At 37.1% G+C, this 19,225-nt stretch overlaps 1 protein-coding gene across 5 annotated transcripts in view; it reads left to right on the top strand.

Annotated features, from left to right (window-relative positions):
• The window catches only part of Diaph3 (diaphanous related formin 3), a 471,820-nt gene that overhangs the window by 160,628 nt on the left and 291,967 nt on the right, over positions 1-19,225 (top strand). For all 5 annotated transcript variants that reach the window (XM_031361487.1, XM_031361488.1, XM_031361490.1 and 2 more), the window contains 4 exons: positions 12,453-12,563; positions 12,841-12,959; positions 13,886-14,002; positions 17,491-17,609. In XM_031361487.1, the coding sequence (XP_031217347.1) occupies positions 12,453-12,563; positions 12,841-12,959; positions 13,886-14,002; positions 17,491-17,609 (466 nt within the window). The remainder of the gene's footprint in view (positions 1-12,452; positions 12,564-12,840; positions 12,960-13,885; positions 14,003-17,490; positions 17,610-19,225) is intronic.

Raw genomic sequence — 19,225 nt, 5'->3', positions numbered from 1 at the left:
TCTCTCTCTCTCTCTCTCTCTCTCTCTCTCTCTCTCTTCTATCTATCAATCATATAGGCCTAGCTCTTGTGGAGATTTCTATGTAGACTGTGCTGGCCTTATACTTGGAGATATCTGCCTCCTTCTGCCTCTGGAGTGCTGGATTAAGGGTGTGTTCCACCATGCCTGCCAAAGGATTTTACTTCATGATTGAGGCTTCTGGTTATTAAATCTAAGGTATAAAGTATCTTAAAACTGGCAAGCTTAAGACTAAACGGTATCATCTTTCAGAAAGCCAATTAACTACCCACATTCTCATATAAAAAGATAAAGCAGTTTTACTTTTGAGGGGCATTATTATTGGGTATGCTCTTTCCAATCAAGCATGTTATAGTAATATAATATAAATATATAGTAATATAACATTAAACACTCTTGTCTCTGGTGTATTTCTGAATCTTCCACAAATAAGGCACATCCAGCTATGCTTTTCCATAAAGCTGTTGTTCTAAGAGCCCACTTCATTCTATTAGCTGTGTAATTTGCATTTATTAAAATGTACTAATGTGGGTGATATTAACAATCACCAAATTAAAAATAAAACTTTTTTGTTACTAAATAAAGTAGAAACCAATTGTTTGCTTCTAAATTGGAGAAAATGGGACTTAATAAAGAATAATGAGGATCTTTTATTGATATGTATATTTCTGATAATGTCTGTCTTAAACGGAAATCTTAGGATTTTTTATTCTGATCATAAAGATAGTTTCTGATTGTAATTATAAAATGAAGCATGTTTTTCTCCATTTGATGTAGTCTGGAAAGAAACTACAACTGTAAGCCTAGGATGATTTAACGATTATCTTTCAGGCCTTAGTTTTATTTTTAGAAAATAGATTAAAAGTAAAAACATTAGGCTTGAAATAAATGTAGAATAGTTTCTCTTTTCAAATATATCAGGAAGAGCCTTTCAGCTGCAAACAGCCTAATCCATTTGGACCATTTATGCAGAAAATGATACTGAGTGCTTTATAGGATTTCTAGAATGCCCGGGGAGTTTATGTAAGTAACACACTGCTCAATTTAATACAGCTGAGAAATGTGAGGTCACAGCAATGTCCCAGCAGAAAAGCCAGTTCTGATGCTGCTCAAAGTGGCCTTGGGGATGCTTGGGCAGGTAAACCTGCTATAGTTCCCTTGGAAGAACCGAAGTGCCTGTCACAGTAATGTCCATTCATAACGGCCTCATCTTTCTTTGACGATGTCTGGGATCAGTGTAGTCTAAGCAGTTTCTGGTTCATGCTACAGTTTCTCCTTTCCTTGTTCTTTTCCTAGTACATGGATCTTTGTTTTCTTTAGCCAAATCTGTCCTCTGCTGGGGCATCAGAAGGATTATTCTAGGTTGGAGAGTCTATTGAAATTGTTTTCTTAATCAAGACTGACTTGTTTTTCGAAAAGTATTCAAAGGGTAACTCAAACTTTTTAATGCATACTTGATTTTTCTTCGGTGGATATGTCCTCTAGACTATGGTGAGAGCTGCAGCTCCCCTTCTCACCCCGGGGATGTGCTCCATCCCTTCATTCTGAACCTGTGTCTGGGAATTTTAAGAATATAGACTGACATAGTCAGTTTGGCAGTCTAATGGATGCCTTTGTCAGACAAAATATTCCAGTAAAATTTAGAAAGATGCCCCCTTCTTTCTTTCATACATGTAATATGTATATGCATGTTTACATTAATAGGCAGATGTGTGTTTGGGTCTTTGTGTATATGTACATACTTGTGGAGGCCTGAAGTTTGATAGTGTCTTTCCTAGTCTCTTTCTGGTAGAGTACCTTGGTGGTAAAAACTTGATTCCTATTGGATTGCAGTTGAGCTTGCTCAGCCATTGTCATTAGGCCACAGCCCAGAGAGCACTGTTTGCTGAGACAACCTGTTTGATCAGGTAGCCTGTCTTGCTTGAATAAACGGTTCCAGGAAGAAGAGATCCAGACCCTAAACCAGCCCTCCACAGTTGATCAGTTTTCCAATTTCCAAGCCTCGATATAAATTACAAATACTCCTATACCTTTCCACAGCCCCTTCATGCCCTGGAGAAAGACAATACCCGTCCCTGGCTGTGCTCTGATAAACTACATCTGTTGAGTTTAGACATTGTTTTCTTTCCTGCCCTTTGTATCTATATTCTACATCCAAAGTCTAACATTCTCCTCTTTATTTATTAAGGCAGGGCCTTTACTGAACATATAGGTCACTCATTCTGGCTAATCTGCTAGCCAGGTTACTCAGGGGTCCTTATCTCTGCCTCCTTAGAGCTAGGATTGTAAGGTGCTGCATGCTGGGTCTGACCTCTAGTCTATGCTTGTATGTAAAGGCCTTTCTTCCTTGAATTGTCTCCTCAGCCCACAAAAGACTTCATAGCTGTAGGCATGGTATAAGCTCTATGAGCTGCATTTCCCATCCTGTGAAGCTCATACTATGTTTAGGGCTATTTGCAGGAGGTATTTGAAGACACAAATCTCATACAGTCTTTACATTAATCCCGGACAGAGAGTTGAGGCGGACCAGAAGGTGTCCATGGTTACTGTGATATCTATTATTGGCCACTTCAGCTTAGATCATGACAAAGTCATATCATCTTGGCTGTCTCTTGTTTCTAGTAAGGATATACTTGGTGAATAACTGTTGTTCTAGGAAGCTTCTCAGTGGAGCTAAGGTAGCCAGACTTTCCTGAGGGCTCCATAAATATTTCAACATCTTTTATGCTTAAACATATTGTGCTAACAAATTAATGTTTGCTTCCCACCTAATATATTTAGTTGTGAATGCATACCTGGTACTCTTAAGAAAGTTTCATTCTTCTGAAGACTTCTCACTTGGGGCCTTAAATGAAAAGGGCTGTATGGAGACACCACTGTGTAATAGCCTTCCAATGCCCTGTTCTCCTATGTTCTTGGAGCATCTATGAAGGCAGTCCAGTGTATTATTTTTGTCTATGTGATTCTGCATCTTACAGATGGTAGACACACACACAGCTGTGTGATATGGTGTATGGTAGACATCCAGAGATCCCTTTTACAAATGGGAGAAACATTTTGGTGGTGATGGTTGATTTTGCTCTAAGAGAGGACCATTGAGATTACAGGACAGTAGTCTTTTCAAATTAGCTGTAAGTATTGCCATAAGGGGACACTGAATCAGGGGCGTACTTGTCCTTTGACCTAGAAGAAGACATTGCCTCTGATTTCTCAGGCGCTTTGAGATAAGAGTTGTGTAGATTAAAATCTCGCAATGCCTCCACTGTAAATTCTGCAGAATTGACAATGACTCTGTGGAATTGTCTTGCAATAGAGAACAAACTACCGATCCAAGAAATGCCACCTTTTTCTTGCTTTGACTTCATTCTCGATGTTTATAGAGTTCTTTAATGTATTCATTCTACTCTAGATTCAGTTCAAATAGAATGAAGCCCACCCCACTTTGGCTTATGTGGTACAAGTCAACTTCCTCTACATTAGTTACTCAATAAAAAGAAAGCACACCAAAAGAAACCTCTTCTAGGTTTCTGAATTATGAAGGAAGAATTGTTTGGTTAGAACAAGTCTGGGTAAGCGGAAGATTGGGAAATATTTTTGAGAGATGCAAAGTTAGTGTCTTTGGTTCATGGTTGTGAATCTGTAGCTTTAGTTTCTGAGCTTCCTCACTCAAAACATGCTTAAATCCTTTCTTTTAACTGCCTCTATCATTTTAAAAAATTTTAAAAACTGAGTGAACTTATATTGAAAACTGGCTCAGATTGTGTATTCTTCTTGTGAACTATGTACATATTATTTTCTAAAATAACTCAGATCTTAGAGTTTCATTAGCCCTGCAGAAAGTGAAGCATATGTATTCCTACCAGTAAGAGGCTCATGCACGATTATTTACAGCTATCTACCACTTGATATATATATATATGTGTGTGTGTGTGTGTATGTATGTATATATATACATATGTATATATATATGTCATATATATATACATATATATATATATGTATATATATATACATTTCTAGTAGTTTTCACAAAATGCACTGGAGGACGTGGCAGAAATTAATGATGTCTCAAGGGGAGTAAATGTTTCTAAAATGTAAGTTTGTGTTTCATCTTTCTGTTCATGCAAATTCTAGCCCTGAGTATTGCAATTCATTTTTCTGAATTTTGGGTAGGGCATTTGCATTTTTCAAGTTTTGGCTTGTTCTCTAACCATATCTATCATTTATTGAGCGTTCAGTTGGGAGTGTTACAAGATTAGAGAGCTTTGCTTTGATTCACAGTACTGTTTGGGCTTTATCTATTGTATGTAGTCTATTAGTTTCTGAATTAATGCATATATATTATTTAAAACATTTTAAAGCTTTTTATATATTGGAGGTAACTTCTTTATAAGCATCATATACTCATCTTAACTTGACAAAAGTGAAATTTGAATTCGCACAGAGGGACAGTTGGTTTCTGCTGTAGCATAGGTAAGATTCAGAACAATGGAAACTGTCTTCCAGGGCTGAAAGTGAATAGTCAGAGATACGATGGAATTCTCATTGGATCACTTCCTAGACTTGTTTTCAGTCTGGTTTGAGCTCCTGAAGTAAGCTCTTTTTACAGTGTGGTCTTAGCCACAGGTTTACTTACCAAAACATCTGCTTATATCCAGAAAGAACATGTTGGCTCCGAGCTGACCTTTCTAAAGAGAGCTTACTTTCCCTCTCATTCGACTGAATTCTAAATTCCTTCAGCATAGTTATCTCTGCTCTGGTGGCCTTAGAAAAATCGGATATCACATATGTTAATGTACCTTGAATTTTGTGCTGAAACCTATTTGTGCACAAAGGTTTAGAAGATAAAAGTTAAATGTACATAAATTGTTTACTTATTCTCATACCGAATGAGAGATAGTAGTAAACTGTGTATCCAGAGGAATTTAGGTGGTATGCATCTTACTTCGAGAAACTTTCCATCACTTGCAAGTTCAGCAAACCTCTTTGTGTGAGCAGTGAGTGGCCCAAACCCTCTGTCTTGTCAGTCTCTTTCTAATTCTAATGATTTTCCTTTATTGTTGGCCTTGTTCTTGGGATTGCTTTTGGTGGATTTCATCTTTTTTATTAAGTAATTTTGAGTTGGCTGGTTTACTGTATTTATTTTCTTGCCTCTGGTTATGCCTTTAGTGTCTAGCTCATGACAGTAGTGGTAGTTGTCTTCCTAGTCTAAGTTCAGTTTGCCTCAGTTCCTGTAGTATGTCCTTATGCTGCAGCTGCACTGGGACAAATCCATTGCCTTTCCTCCAGGAATGGGAGCTCGACTTCCCCACCAAACCCTCCAGACAGTAATTGTGTTGTTAAAGACACCTTTGTTCATGAAAGAAGATTTTTTTTTTTTTTGATAATTGGGAGGAGAATAATCAAGTGAGCTTAGTATTTGATTCTAGAATTGAATCTTTTCAGTAACAATTAAAGATAAGTATCCTTATGTGGGAATGCTTAAACCAAGGTTAACGAGCAGCATTTCTTAGGTATGGTGCATTTGCAGTAAAGGAGAGGATATTTTGCAGTCAATTTGAATTGGATGCTTTTTTTTTCTTTCTTTTACTATATAGAAGAAGGTAGCTGTTTGGCTGTTGAACTGTGAGTCACTCTGTCCTTTTGTAGAAAAGGTTTTTGTTGTCCTGTACTTGCCTTTGACACAGGTCACCATACTTCCTTTCTGCTAGACTCTAATTCCCCTACCCCTTTCCACTTTTCTAGTACCCCTTTACTTTTGATTCACACAATCTACAGATTAAAATCATTCCTTAAATGTCCTCTTTTCTCTATTTCATCCAAGTGATCCCATTTGAGGTACTGGTTTTCACATTCTACTGCATAGAAAACTTTTTTTTCTAGTACTGCACAGAAAACTCATTTTCTAGTAGTATTGCCCATATCCACTCTCCTTTGTGGTGGCACCCTTAGGCTGGTCCTGGTTTCCATAGGAAAGTAAGTTGAGTAAGCTAGTACGCTCCACTCCTCCATTGTCTCTATCAGCTAGTTCCTGCCTGGTTTGAGTTCTTGCCTTGGCTTCATTCAGTGGTCTGTGCCTCTGGACATGTAAGCTAAATAAATCCTTTCTTCCCCCATGTTGCTTTTGGTGATGGTATTTCATCAGAGCAACTCTCACTCTGACGAATACTGGAGTTCATAAACAACTCCTGTCCCCTTTGTCATAGCTAAATCTAACATCTAGAACCGTGTCTAGTACAGAATAGGCACCAGTTAGGCTAGAAGATATGACCCAAAATATGAAGACCTGTAGTTTGATGCATAGAGATAGGCCCTTTATAACAATTAGGATGCATTTAGGAGCATGTGGAAAGTAATTTTGTCATACCTTTGAAACAATTTTTGTAGTTTAATCAAAGTTGATGGGGATCATATTTTACATCTTCTAAATATGAGGCAGACACTGGTAAGTGAATCTTTATGAAGAATGCCTTTTATCGCTTGAATGTCTGTTACTTTTCATAATAAAGGTAAGTGAAGAGTGATTCTTAAATTGCTGAGTAATGCTTCTTATTCTCTTCTCTACTTGTTTAGCAAACTGTGTATTTCATTATTGTACTTCTCATTCATAGAATCCCATGTGGTAACCTTACCCATCCCCAGTGTCCTCACAGCTTTGTCTCCTTGGGTCTTTCACTTAGTTTCCCTGCTCACAAACACAGCATGAGACTTGAAATTTAAGAAATGGCACATACTTTAAACAGGTTAACTTATTTTCTCCCCCTTTTTTTCTGTGTTTTTAAGATATATAATTTTTATTTAAAACTATTTAAAAGTAAATACTGGTTTAAATATATTTTGATCATATTTTCCCTTCCGTAAGTCCTTTCAGATCTTTACCCCCTCCCTCCCTACCCAACTTGTATTTTTTCTTACAAATGAAAAGAGAAAAAAATCCAATCCAACAACAACCCCACCCAAAACCATGAAAACAAAATTAAACAATACCCATCTTATAATAAACAACAATAACATTAAACTGTAATCAAATAAAAGCATACAGTAAAACCATTGTGTGTTGGTTACTTACTGCTGAACGTGAGACCTGTCCTAGGGCAGTTAATATACCCATTGTCTGTCACTCTATTGTAAAACACTGAATCTCCTTCTCCCAGAAGATGTAAATGACAGTTTAGTTGTTAACCACTACACTAGTTGCTGAGTTTTCAGTCATCTCTTAAAAATAAAATATAACAAGATAAAACAAAATCTACCACAATGAACTTGGCCAAGACAAACTAACAAAAGAAACAGAGCCCAAGACAACGTACAAGAATCAGATCCACTCATTACCATGCCTAGGAGTTCCCTAAAGTCATTAGAAACCATAATATAAATATAATTCAAAGCCATAATATAAATATAGGTGACATGCGGGAGACCCTATTGCCTTTGTCTCTGAGAGTTCAAATGAGCCTTGTTTTCTTGGTGTGCTCTGTACCATCCACCTCTTAACAATCATTCCCCTTATCTTCCATAGTTTCATGAGCACTGAGTGATTCTGTTTCAGGATGCGTGTTCCATGGTTTCTCATTCTTTAGGGAAAGTCTGGCTGTGAGTCTCTCTATTTGTTTCTGTTTCCTTCAGTAGGAAGCTTCTCTGATGTTAGCTGAATAAGGTACTAATCTTTGAGTATAGCAGAATTTCATTAGGAGTCATTTTATCAGTACATTTTTTTTTCTTTTTCTTTCTTTTTAGTCAAGTAATATTTGGTTTTACATTCACTAGGCATTGTGTTTTCAGGTTCTTGTGTACCCAAGCAGTGGTTATTGGATGGTTGCTTCTAAAAGCTGTGTGCTACCATTTCACACCATTGTAGATAAAAGATTATAGCTGGGTTGGTGTTTGTTTCTCTTTTGATAACTTGCAAAATGCCATTCTATAACAAAGATGCCAAACCATAGGGCTGAAGCTCAGGTAGGCACTGGCTCAACATTTCCATGTTTAATGAGTTATGTAGGTGTTGTTTTCAACAATGGGGCCTCGCTGTCAGTTTGGGCAGAAAAAATTTTATCCCAGTGTCTTTGTCTATTTGTTCATCATCAAGGCATCTTCCTCTTGACTCATGAATTGGTGTCTCTATTAAGTGGAGTTTGTTCTCACTTAATAATAGTTGGTTCCTAGTTTTCCCATATAGTAAACTGTTGCCTTATAACACATAGCGTGGTTTTATCTTTGTAACTTTTTATCTACATTCAAGTATACAACTCCTGTATGCTTTTATAGTTCTTGAGACTTTTTCAGTGTTTCTAAGCTTACTTGCATGTTCAGTGTCTAAGTTATTCTTTTATTGCTATGAAGAGACACCATAACCAAAACAACTTTTAGAAGAAAGCATTTAATTGGGGCCTTGCTTGCAGTTTCAGGAAGTTTGCCCATAATCTTCAAGGCCAGGGAGTATGGTGGCAAGCATGCATGGCATTGGAGTAGTAGCTGAGAACGCTACATCCTGATCTGCAGGCAGCAGGCAGCAGGCAGAGGGCAGGGAGACTTTTGAAACCCCACATCTCACTCTTAGGAACACAGCTCCTCTAAGAAGGCTATCTACACCTTCTCCATTAAGGCTATACCTCCTAATCCTTCCTAAACAGTTGCATGGTTAAACATTCAAACAGAGGAGACTCTTGGGGACATTCTCCTTCAAATCACCACAGTATAGATGCTGGACCAGTACCCACAGCTAACCAGTTAGCCTATCATGAAATCATGGCGTGTTACAGTACTGTGAGTTTGTGTGGACACTATGCTAGAACTCTGTATCCTGAAGGAACTCTCTGGTCTTTTCTTTGTTATTGAGTTGTTCCTCTTTAACACAAATCAATATGATTTGGTATAGATTTATATTTACAGATAGTGTGTGATTTAGATTAATTGACATGTAATTGGAAAACATGAAGCAATCATTAGAATTGGGAAAAGATTTTATAGATTTAGCAGAAATTTTAACTATCAATTTTTCCTTCTCAGCCAAGCTATCTTTGTGACTCCTTCCCAGAAATGATCTAGCTCATTCGAGGCTAAGAAGAGGCACTTTAATTTCATATTACTCTGTGCTCTAGTTAGACATTACTTTGTACTAGTTTTGTTTACTTTTGCTACTTTGTTATACTTTTCAGTTTTCTACAACCTTGCTAAATGAGACTGATGTAGCTTCCTTGAATAGAGACAACTATGGAAAATTAGCAAAAACTATCCTCTTTCTCCTTGATCTTTTCTCCCCTTTGCCCCCTCTTTGTTTAGAGTTTTGAAAATTATATTCTACTGCTTAGAAGGAAAGTATTTTGTGTACCAAGTATGGAAAGGCAAGGGAGTAGGGAAAAAAAAGCATTTAAACCTGACTTTTTGACATGAACTGGTCACAGCTGAGTGAATATGTACCGGAAAGGTTGATTGTTTCAGGTTTTCTATTTCTTTAAAGTGTTTTCTTCCTTCCTTCCTTCCTTCCTTCCTTCCTTCCTTCCTTCCTTCCTTCCTTCCTTCCTTCCTTCCTTCCTTCTTCTCTCCTTCCTTCCTTCCTCTCTCTTTCCCTCCTTCCCTCCCTCCATCCCTCCCCCCCTCTCTCTTTCTTTCTTTCTTTCTTTCTTTCATTCTTTCATTCTTAACTTTTCTGTTGTAGTTACCATCTCCACTTAAAAATTTTTTTACAGTTTGACAGTTGGTGCATGTTGGTTAGATTTTAGTGTTTAGATATCAAATATAAAAGTTACTCCTATGTTTTTCAAGCAGCAGGAACTGAGACCCCTGTTGGTGTCTTAATCCAAAAGCAGCATTTTAAATTCACATAAACCTTGCCTTAAGGGATGGAGAGAAGACAATTTAGGGCACAGCATGAGGTCAAACATATTGATCAGTAGTCCAGTAGTTGTTGCTAGACTTGGGGTAGAATGTAGACACAGAAAAATAACATTATCAACAACAAAGAATACTTCTTCAGAGAGAAACTGGTTTCCCTTCTTTCTTTTTTGTATTTATAACATATTCCCCCATTCCTGCTCTAACTCGCTGATACAACAGTCTTTGCTGTCTTTCAAATTCATAACCCCTTTTTACTAATTTTTATTTCATTAATATATATGTAGATAATTATGTTCCTAAACATAATATGTTCAGTTTGTATGATGTTACTTTTACCTATGTTTTCAGGGCTGGCAGTTTGGTACTGGACATCCAATGAAGTGGTGTGTTCTTCCTTCGGGGAAGGCTACTCCTCATTCTCCGAGCTGTCCTCTCTCACCTATGGTTCTTTGAACAGGCTTGTGTCCTAGGCAGCTTTTTACTCTCCATTTTGGCATCCTCATTACTACTGTTCTCCATGGCTCACATTTGGACACTCTTGTTGGTGAGACTTTAGCTTTGGGCATTTGTAGGTGATATAATCTCAGAAGTAAGTCCCTGAGCCCCTGGCTCTTACAGATGCTCCATGTTCCCTTCTTCTGCTCTATTCCCTGGGCCTTAGTTGTGGGAGTGAGATTTGGATATATCCATTGGTGCTGTGCTCTACAACTTTTTATTTTCATTAGCTGTGATTTTTTTTTTTCTTTTGCTAGTAGCCTCCATCTATTGCAAAGAGAATTTTACATGATGAAGGGTGAAGACTACACTGACCTGTAGATGGAAGGACTAATGTTTAGATTGTTGTTAGGGATTAGTTTGCTTTAGTAAATTAGTGGCTCTAGATTCTCCTCCAATGGCTGTTACTTCACTAGTACTGACTAGTTATATAGCTTTTCAGTACCAGGCATGGCCTCCATCTTGTGGAGTATTGCATTGAAGAGCTGCTTGTTGTTGTTGACATTTGCATGTCACTACTGCACAGTTAGGCTTCCAGTGCCATTGAGGGCATATATGTGGTTTATAGGAATCCTAGGTACGTGGAGTTGTTGGTTGCCTTCTTCCTTTGGAAGCTTGTATGTTGCCTTGTGCCTCCTTGACAGCTAGTCCTCAGGGAGGAGGCGTTTAGGTCAGTTCCACCTCCGTTGTCTCTGGGACTTGTCTTCAGCACTTCCAGGGACAACCAAGGGCATCAGCAGCAGGCTGCGTGCTGTAGGAGTTTCTTGACAATCCTGGGAAGCTCAAAAGAGGTCTTCTTATGTCTGCCATTGTAGTGTTTTTAGGGAGTCTTTGCCGCTTGGAGCAAGCATTGTTAGCCTACATGAGAAAAAAAATCTTTAAAACTATATCAGTATGTTTATACATGGACTTAGTGTTGTTTAGTGTTGTATTTTTTTGTTTTGTTCTCTCTCCCTTTAACTCTTTCTCTGTCTCTGTCTGTCTGTCTCTCTCTCTGATAGTTGAGTAGTTCTTGCTGGGTTTGAGGTAGAATTTAGACATAGACATATAACGCTACCAACAACATCAAAAATGCATTGCTTCACTAAAGAAATTTATTTTTTCTTTTTAAAATTTGGGTTTGTGATGATGGAAAAAGGTATCTTTCATCCTGGGATTAAAAAGTCAAGAATTTAAAACTAGGAATACTTCATTAGAAGTGAAAAAATTGATTACTTTACCTCTATAACTTATTGTAGAGTATGGTGAACTATATAATTTACATTGTTTGTTAATACAATGTGCATTCAGCTTGAATTTTCAAGGAAGTATAAGAGTGATTGCCTGACAGCTCTTACTTAGGCAATGCCAGTTCTTTTTTTCACCTTATTAAATTATTTCTATCCATGTATCTACTACCTTTGTATCTATGTATCTATCTATGCATCTATCAACCCATCCATCCAACCACCCACCTACCCACTAACCTACTCATCCATCCATCGTGTTTTTGTTTGTTTGTTTGTTTCTCTGTGTAACATCCCTGGATGTCCTGGACACTGCTATGTAGATCACCCTGGCCTTGATCTGACAGAGTTTCCCTTGCTTCTGCCTCTGGAATTCTGGGATTAAATGTGTGTACCACTGTGTGCCCAGTTTATTTATTTTTATAGTAGCCTTATTAGCCATATTTAGTATCTTGTTGAACTTGAGATTTTTGGGATTTTGTCCTCTTTTGAGAGATGGAAAATTATTGTACCATTCTATTTTTCTTTTTATTCACATGCTTACAGTTTTTATTTGCCATATTTTCTGTTTGTATTATATGTGATTAGAATGGTATTAGGCAAGAATTTCAGCTCTACATGAAGTTTCTTTGAAGAGAAAATTGTTTTTTTTTTTTTGCATATCATCCTGCAAATAGAGAAAATTTAGTTGAAACTAAATTTTTGTTTTATATGTGTATGCATGTTTATATATATATAATGTTTTACTTATTTATCTTATTAGGCTTTCCTGTGGGAGATATTTGATAATTATTGGATTGAAGCTTGATTTCTTTCTTTTGCTCCTTTTGTTTTCAATTCTGTAAACCCTCTCTCTGTCTCCTGTGTAATCTCTTGTAGGTAGCTTGTATGCAGCTCATAAATGCCCTTGTTACATCTCCTGATGATTTGGACTTCAGGCTTCACCTCAGAAATGAATTTATGCGTTGTGGATTGAAAGAGATATTGCCAGTAAGTGCCCTGCAGTCTCCTCATTAATATTTAAATTAGAAGTGTACTTGAGTGGGGGAAATTTAGATAAATTACTCTCAAGAATAATTTATCTGCGGGAAAAGACTTGAGTTTAAAAATCTAGTTTTGAAATATAGATGATAAGATTTAAGTATTAACACTTTAAGTGTTTGAATTCTGCAAGTTAGGTTTGAATGATTCGTTTATTGTTTATGTTATTGACAATTTACCCATACTGAAAACATAATCTGTCATAATTCTCATATAATACTTATAGAATTTAAAGGGAATTAAGAATGATGGCCTGGATATACAACTTAAAGTCTTTGATGAACACAAAGAAGAAGATTTGAGCGAGTTCTCCCATCGCCTTGAAGACATTAGAGCTGAACTTGAATATCCTTTTGCACTGAGTCCCAGTCTAAAGATAATACAATGACTCTTCATCCATAATAATGAACCTTGCCCAGTGAAGCATTTGTCATTCTATAGAAACATGAAATTAAATGTGTATGTATTATAAAACTGTCACTATTTTAGTCTCTTAGTTTTTGTTTTGTCTATGCATTTGTGGAAAGGAATGCTGCAGTTAGTTAAATGATCTCTTTAGAGTGGATTGGTACATTCTGTGTATAGTCTGTTGTCCACATGGCAGTACCCTGCCTTCTTTGAAATATTGGATTTGAGATAACCTCCACCTGTTGAACTCTCCTTTCTCCACAATGGATGCAACACCTTAGATGCCTCTTGTAAATTGATGGATGTGTAAGTGTCTGGACTGTTTCTACACACCAGAATCCTATTTTCTACTATGGCGTCTGACTGATGCACTTGCTTTGGTGTTCCGAGCATCCTTAGAACGTAGTGGGTGTTCCCAACCAGCTAATGGCTCTGTGCCCAATGTATTTTCTATCACAGTTGATTGTGAAGGGTAAAAAAGTTTCATGTCAAATTGCCGTCTCTAGTGGTTCTATGCTCAATTCCTAGATAGCCCTTTAAAGATTTATTTATTTATTTATTTATTTATTTATTTATTTTATGTGTATGAGTACACTATAGCTGTACAGATGGCCATGAGCTCTGGCTCTGCTCACTCAGGGGCTGGACAGCTACACTGTAGCTGTCTTCAGACATCACCAGAAGAGGGCATCAGACATCACACATTACGGGTGTGTGAGCCACTAGATAGCCCTTTAAAAACAACCATTACTAGACAGTTGTTTGCATACAAGTCTTCCAAGCCATCATAAAGCAGACACTGTGCTATATTAGCTGTTTGGTGTAGGGTTTGAATAAATTCATACTGTCCTTAATCAGCTCACTGAAGCATCTGATGTTTACAGCATGGTATGGGACACAGTTAAGGAAACTCGAGCAGAGGGACATTTTGTTTCTATTCTTCAGCATCTCCTGCTCATTCGAAATGATCGTTTTATAAGGTAAGAGGTATTCTAGAAGTTGTATTCTAATGTTTAACTGATAAAACTAGTACTTGTGATGTTCACCTGATACTTTATTCAGATAAGCAAGTTACGTTTCTTTCTTTATGATAGTGATCTACTGACTATGTTGTTTCCTTCAGGCATGAATTTACTTAGCTGTAGCTTCAGTGTTATTACTGTTGCTCTTTTAAACTCCAGAAATTTCACAGTTGTATCCTCTTCTGTGAAGGAAAGTTGAAAGCGTGTTTATTGTGGCTTTTTCTTGCTCAGCACATCGAGGCAGTCATGGTGGTGAGACTTTATGGGTATAAATTCTGATGTTACTAGGTCACACAATCCCCCAGCAATCTCCCTGATCCTCTGGCTTGTACACTCTTTTAGCCTCATCTTCCACAATGATCCTTGTACCTTAGGTTGGGGAGTGTTTTGTGATCCAGTGTCTTACATATGGGTAACATGCAGACTGATCAGGTTATATTTAGAAGTCTGCTTGTAGGTCTGTATAGATAGATGTCTGTCTATGTGTGTCTGTGTGTGCACATATATTTATATTCATATACATTCATGTAAAATCAATTAAAGAAAGGCCATGTATTTTAAAGAGAGAAAGAGGGACTATTTTGGAGGGCTTGGACAGAGGAAAAGGAAGGGAGAAATTATGTAGTTATCATCTATAATAAAAAAAGTTGAAACCGGGCTGGAGAGATGGCTCAGTGGGTAAGAGCACCGATTGCTCTTCCGAAGGTCATGAGTTCAAATCCCAGCAACCACATGGTGGCTTACAACCACCCGTAATGAGATCTGATGCACTTTTCTGGTGCATCTGAAGACAGCTACTGTGTACTCACATATAATAAATAAATAAATCTTTAAAAAAGATATAAAAAAACCCTTGAAACCATTGGCAGGTTATTAATTTATTATCATGTGTTAGAATATTTTGTGGTTGTTTCTTAATCACCAGGAATGCTATTGATAAATTAGATTTTATAAGTCGTAGACAGAGTATTAATAATTACTTTTAGTAGTATCTAAATTGTCAGAAACTATCTTATTAATATTTGTATGTTCAATGTTTTTATAAACATTAATTATACACATTATAATTGTACAAGTGCCTTTTCAACCTTGATTTTCTCTTGGCTGTCTGGGCTTGGAAAATTGTTCTTTTTTTTCCTTCACATAGAACATAATGTGGTTCTAGGTAGACATGAGTACCCAAGAGACTATAACTATACTATGATTAAAAATGGTCATGTGAGGAAAATTGGAGTTGAATTCTTGACACACAATGTGTGCCTAGTCATGGTTTTCCTATCAGTTTCTACTTTTATCAGTTATGAGCATCCACTCTTAGGTCTCCAAGTATGAAATCATTATGTTACCAGTTTAGCTTTGCAGAAATTTCATTTGTAGACGATGGAGGATAGTTAGTCTTCCCATTGATAATTCATGTAGGATTTATAGAACAACCTTACATAGCATACTGGTGAGTGATATCAGAGGGTTTAACTCAATATTATTTGCTATGTCTTACAATACAGAAGAAAAATGAAAGTGAAACTACATTCTTCATAGTTGGTGTACTTCATGCATCAAGTTTTTATTGAAATTGCAATTCCCACATATATTCTCAACTTGACCAGCAACCTGTTTTGTTGTTTAATGTGCCATATTTTTGAACTTTGTTTTTTAAAAAAAAAAGACTAAATATTTCAGCACTAATAAGTGCTATCTGAACATACTAATTGATTAAATTAAAAGTAATAGGGCAGCCTGTTAATAACTTATATTTCTACTCTAAATTTATGTAAAAATGACATGAAACATCTGTATAAAGAATCTTCATGCATTTCTTGATCATCATATGGCTGGTTCTGTCATCCTCTGGTTGGTAAATGATGCTTGAGCTGCCATGAATTCAAGGTTATTGTTATTATGTTCAGCATAAGAAGCAACTTTATTTAGTATTATAAATGGTTGATTAGGTGTAAGTTTTTAGTACACAGACAGTAGTACTAATGTATGGTTCATTGGGAAGAAAACTGAAATGGCCAGAAGGGCCATCCCATATGAAGAATATGGTTTGAAGAAAAAAAAAAGTTTATAAATCACTGAGAACGGAATCAGTTCACAAGTGATGGGGGAATGTGGGGTTCCTTATTATAAACCAACCTGTTGCTTGAAGTGCCTTTGTACACACAATTTATCATTTATTATTTTTTATTTTCTTCACATTGCCTTAAGAAGATATCCTAATTTGTTAGGAATGCAGATAGATTGAATTGTTTCTTTCTTCATTAATTTATTTATTCACTTTACAGCCTGATCACAGCCTCTCTCCTTCCTTTCTTCCCAGTCCCTGCCTCACACCCCTCCCCTATTCCTCCATCCCTTTTTTCCCATGGTTACCAACCCATCCTGGTACATCAAGCCAACAGGACTAAGGGCATCCTATCTCACTGAGACCATATAAAGCAGTATAGCTATGTTAAATGGATCCAAGGGCAGGCCACAGAGTCAGAGAATGCTCCACTCTAATTGTTAAGGGACCCACATGAAGAATGAGTTGCACATCTGGAACATTCATGCAGGGGGCCCATGTATGCTATTTGGTTGGTGGTCCAGTCTCTGTGAGCCCCCATGGGCCTAGATTAGTTGAGCCTGTAGGTATTCTTGTGGTATTCTTGACCCCTCCAGCTCCTTCCAGTTCATCTCCCCCACTCTTGCAATACACTCTCCAGCTCTGTCTATTGTTTGCCTTTGAGTCTCTGTATCTGTTTCCCAAATGGATTAAACGATATTGATAGCACATCCATTTTTGAAGCTTTTTGTTAAACTTTGATCTTTGTATACTGATATTATATTATATTTTCTAGTCTTCCTTGAATAAGATATATTAATTTGCTTTTATTTCCTTTAGAGTTAGCAGTTTTGAATTTCTCTCCACAATATATTAAGAAGCTCCAGTAGAAATTCTTTTTTTTATTAGATAGTTTATATATTTGCATTTCAAATGTTATCCCCTTTCCTAGCTTTTCCTCTGTGACCCCCCATCCCATCCTCCCTCCCCCTGATTCTATAAGGTGCTCTCCCTCCCACCAGCAGAGATTCTTAGAGAAGACTTTTAATGGGCCGGTTTACACTAATAAGATGAATTCCTGGTAGCCATTCAGTATTTGTGCTCTGAAGAGTGGCTTGACGCACTTCTCACTTCTCATTACTATCTTTTTAAATGAAAATCAATGAAATAAATGTCTGACTGTTATAAGGAAATTACCATCAGTATACAGTGTACTTCCTGACATGTTATTAAAAATATGTCATGATCTTATTAGAAAGATGAGTTTCCCATGCTATGTTATGCCACCTCTTGAATTATGCTGAGTGTGATTTCAAATTTGAAGTCAGACTTACATCAAGTATGTTCCTGCTCCTTAATTGAGTGTATTTATTGAGTATACATTTGCTCTCTTTCATTTTAGACAGCAGTACTTCAAATTAATTGACGAGTGTGTGTCACAGATTGTATTACATAGGGATGGAACGGACCCTGACTTCACATACAGAAAAAGATTAGATTTGGACTTAAGTCAGTTTGTAGGTGAGTAGTTCTTTGTTATTTAAGTAGGGCTACCTTGAGTTTGGTCCCATGGGTTAGCTCTAAGGTATTGGTTTTCTTCATTTGGCTAGAGATCTCCTGAGAACTCTTAATGTTCTGTCATGAAGTCTTAAATGTCAAAGCTATGTTGATAACTTCATACAAATCTTTGTGTGTTGGTATCTAGAACTGATGCTTCCAAACAATGGCTTGTAAAACAGGTGATTCCTGATAACACAATGTTGACACCAAACCCTAGTGATAGTCCTTGTATACTTTTCTTTCAGTACACTGGAACAAGGAATTTGAGAATTTTTTGACTAATATTAATTTATTAAATATCCATTAATATGTATGCCCTTTTAAATTTCTGTGCTGTACAATGGGATATGTGCATTTCAGAGTACATTGAGAAAACAGACATATTTATTTGAATTATAAGCAGAACTGGCTATTTCTGTGTTGGTGTAGTGTATATGGTGTAGTGTTTCTGAGTCAATGTGTTGTGTATGTACTGGTATGGATCGGGATAAATGCACAGAGGTTCTTGCTGAAACTCCTCCTTGCATTTTGTGGCCAGCTGGCCATCACCAAGCCTCAGTAATCGTCTGTCTTTGTCTTTCTTCTCCTGCTTGCTGGGGTTGCATACATGTGTGGGGAGCTTCTACATGGCTTCTAGGACCCAAACTCTTGTTCCATACTTGCATAGCAGCTGCTCCTCGACTCTAAGCATCTCTCCAGCTTTCTTTCTGTCATACAAACTAAACCCCCTGTGCTATACACTCAGGTGTATAGCCCACTTTTAGGATTTATTTAATTTCATTTCATGTGTACGAAAGTTTTGTCCAAACGTATATTTGTGCACTTTATGCTTGCCTGGAGCTTGCAAGGAAAAAAAGGAGCATTGGATCTGTAACTAGTGGTATAAGAAAGTGGGTCTATCTACACACACACTGGTGCTTACACCACACACTTAGTCACTTCCCAACTTGAGGCCTTTGGGAGAGCTTGTAAGTGCAGAGCCACCTCTCTGGATCCCAGTGTATACTTGCTAAAAGTCAAAGTGAAAGAAAGATGCATTTCAGAGAAAATGACCAATAGAAATTTTTGCAAGTACAGAGATCTGGAACATTTAAGTGAGAATTTGAATTTTGAATGCTTGTATGAACTGTTAGTTTGATAGTAGCTTCTCAATACTAAATCATTTCCTTTCTTACAAGGTCATTGAGGGTATTAACCTATGTAATTCTTTTAATATTGTATATAGAGATGTGTCAGTACTTTGAAGGTGTGCGTGGCACAGCAAACTGCAGTGTTCCTAATTATCAGTGATGGCTGATACTGACGTAGCATAAACAACCAAGATCCTCTGACTCTGCTACCTCACTCATGGATCTTAAAGTCCTAACTCTTCCAAAGCTGCACTTATATATTATTCTATACATTATCTTCTTAAATAGCAGAATTTAATAAATGCTGGTACAACCCGATGAAAAATAATCAGTGATCAGAAAAGGCTTTTAAAACATGCGAGGCCTTTGTACCTATGATCTCTGCGAGGGGATTGGAGGATGGTCAAGAAGTAAGGAACTCCTCAAGGCTTAGTGGTATAAAGTGTT

The sequence above is a fragment of the Mastomys coucha genome, unplaced genomic scaffold, assembly GCF_008632895.1.
Source record: "Mastomys coucha isolate ucsf_1 unplaced genomic scaffold, UCSF_Mcou_1 pScaffold9, whole genome shotgun sequence".
Taxonomy (NCBI): domain Eukaryota; kingdom Metazoa; phylum Chordata; class Mammalia; order Rodentia; family Muridae; genus Mastomys; species Mastomys coucha.
The sequence above is the reverse complement of the archived record's forward strand: the minus strand, read 5'-3'. Positions and strand labels throughout refer to the sequence as shown.